This window comes from Lipotes vexillifer, unplaced genomic scaffold (genome assembly GCF_000442215.2).
Source record: "Lipotes vexillifer unplaced genomic scaffold, Lipotes_vexillifer_v1.1 scaffold1544, whole genome shotgun sequence".
NCBI lineage: Eukaryota > Metazoa > Chordata > Mammalia > Artiodactyla > Lipotidae > Lipotes > Lipotes vexillifer.
In genome coordinates this window covers 247,364-248,481 of record NW_006791108.1, presented here as the reverse complement: position 1 = coordinate 248,481, position 1,118 = coordinate 247,364, and the positions used below count along the sequence as shown (strand labels likewise).

General features: G+C 45.1%; 1 protein-coding gene across 1 annotated transcript in view; it reads right to left on the bottom strand.

Moving 5' to 3' along the window:
• Window positions 1-753: 753 nt before the first annotated feature.
• KCNV2 (potassium voltage-gated channel modifier subfamily V member 2) overlaps window positions 754-1,118 on the bottom strand; it is a 17,028-nt gene continuing 16,663 nt past the window's right edge. Inside the window, exon 3 of the mRNA XM_007464198.1 lies at window positions 754-1,035. Within this exon, the coding sequence (XP_007464260.1) occupies window positions 754-1,035 (282 nt within the window). The remainder of the gene's footprint in view (window positions 1,036-1,118) is intronic.

Sequence of the window (1,118 nt, the reverse complement as noted above, 5' to 3'; positions counted from 1 at the left end):
TCTCTAGAAAAAAAAAAAAAAAAAAAAAACCATCTCTAGGCATTGCCCAATGTCCTGGGGCAAGTGGGGGAGGGGTGGACAAAATCTCCCTTGAATGAGAGCCACCGGTCAAGAATCTACTACACAATACCTACTCAGACAATTTTAGCAGCCCCCATTTATTGAGCATTTACAAGTAGTATCTGCAATCTCCATGCTCAGATTACTAGGAAGGCTTTTAAAGTATAATTTAAAGTTGAAGAAACTGAGGCTCAGACAGTTCAAAGAAACTTTTGCCCCAAATCGAGCAGCTGGTAGAGCTGAGTTTCTGACTGAGGTTGGTCTAACTCCAAAGCTCGTATAGTTTCTGCGGCAACACTCCCTCTCTCTAGACAATTAAGAATGCTTTTTTCTTTCAATCAGGGAAATTCTTCTCAAGTCAACTCAAGTCCGGAAGTATTTATTGAAAAGCCATGAGAAGCTGCAAGAGAAATCTAAGCTGTGGCTCCTCTCAAGGAGGTTTCAATATCAATGTCATTGGGAAGGTCAGTATCTTACACAACACTGTTAGTTACAGAGTAACATGAGGCAGTCTGAGTTTGGGCCAAAATGAACATTTCTAGAGGTAGATTTTTGTGAACGGAACGCCTTTTGTGTACATCTGCTTCACGTGTCCTTTCACTGTTAATCCTGATGATTAAAGAAAAAAAAAAGGAAGGAGGAAGGAAGCCTTGAAATTCATGGCATCGACCCGGCCGCACGTCCTAACGGATGTTAATTATTTTGCCTTGGGTTGGGCTGTGCGTTGCTTCCAGCCAAGCACTCAGCCATCTTCTTCCTGGCTCTCTGCGTGAACTCCACACTCCCCCTTTCCCTTCGTATGGCGGTGTACTCGTAAGCCTTGAGCTTGCTGTAGTAGTCGGAGAATTTGTTGTAGAGCATGGAAATGGGCATCCCGTTGAGAATGATCCCGAAAGCAATGCAGAGGAAGGCAAAAAGCCGGCCCAGGTGAGTCTCTGGGCACATGTCTCCATAGCCCACAGTGGAGATGCTCACCTGTGAGGGAAGGAAAGTAGAATGGAACTGTCAGCATCGAGAGCGAGGAGAAGAAAGGGAGAGAATCAGGCAGGGAGAGGTGT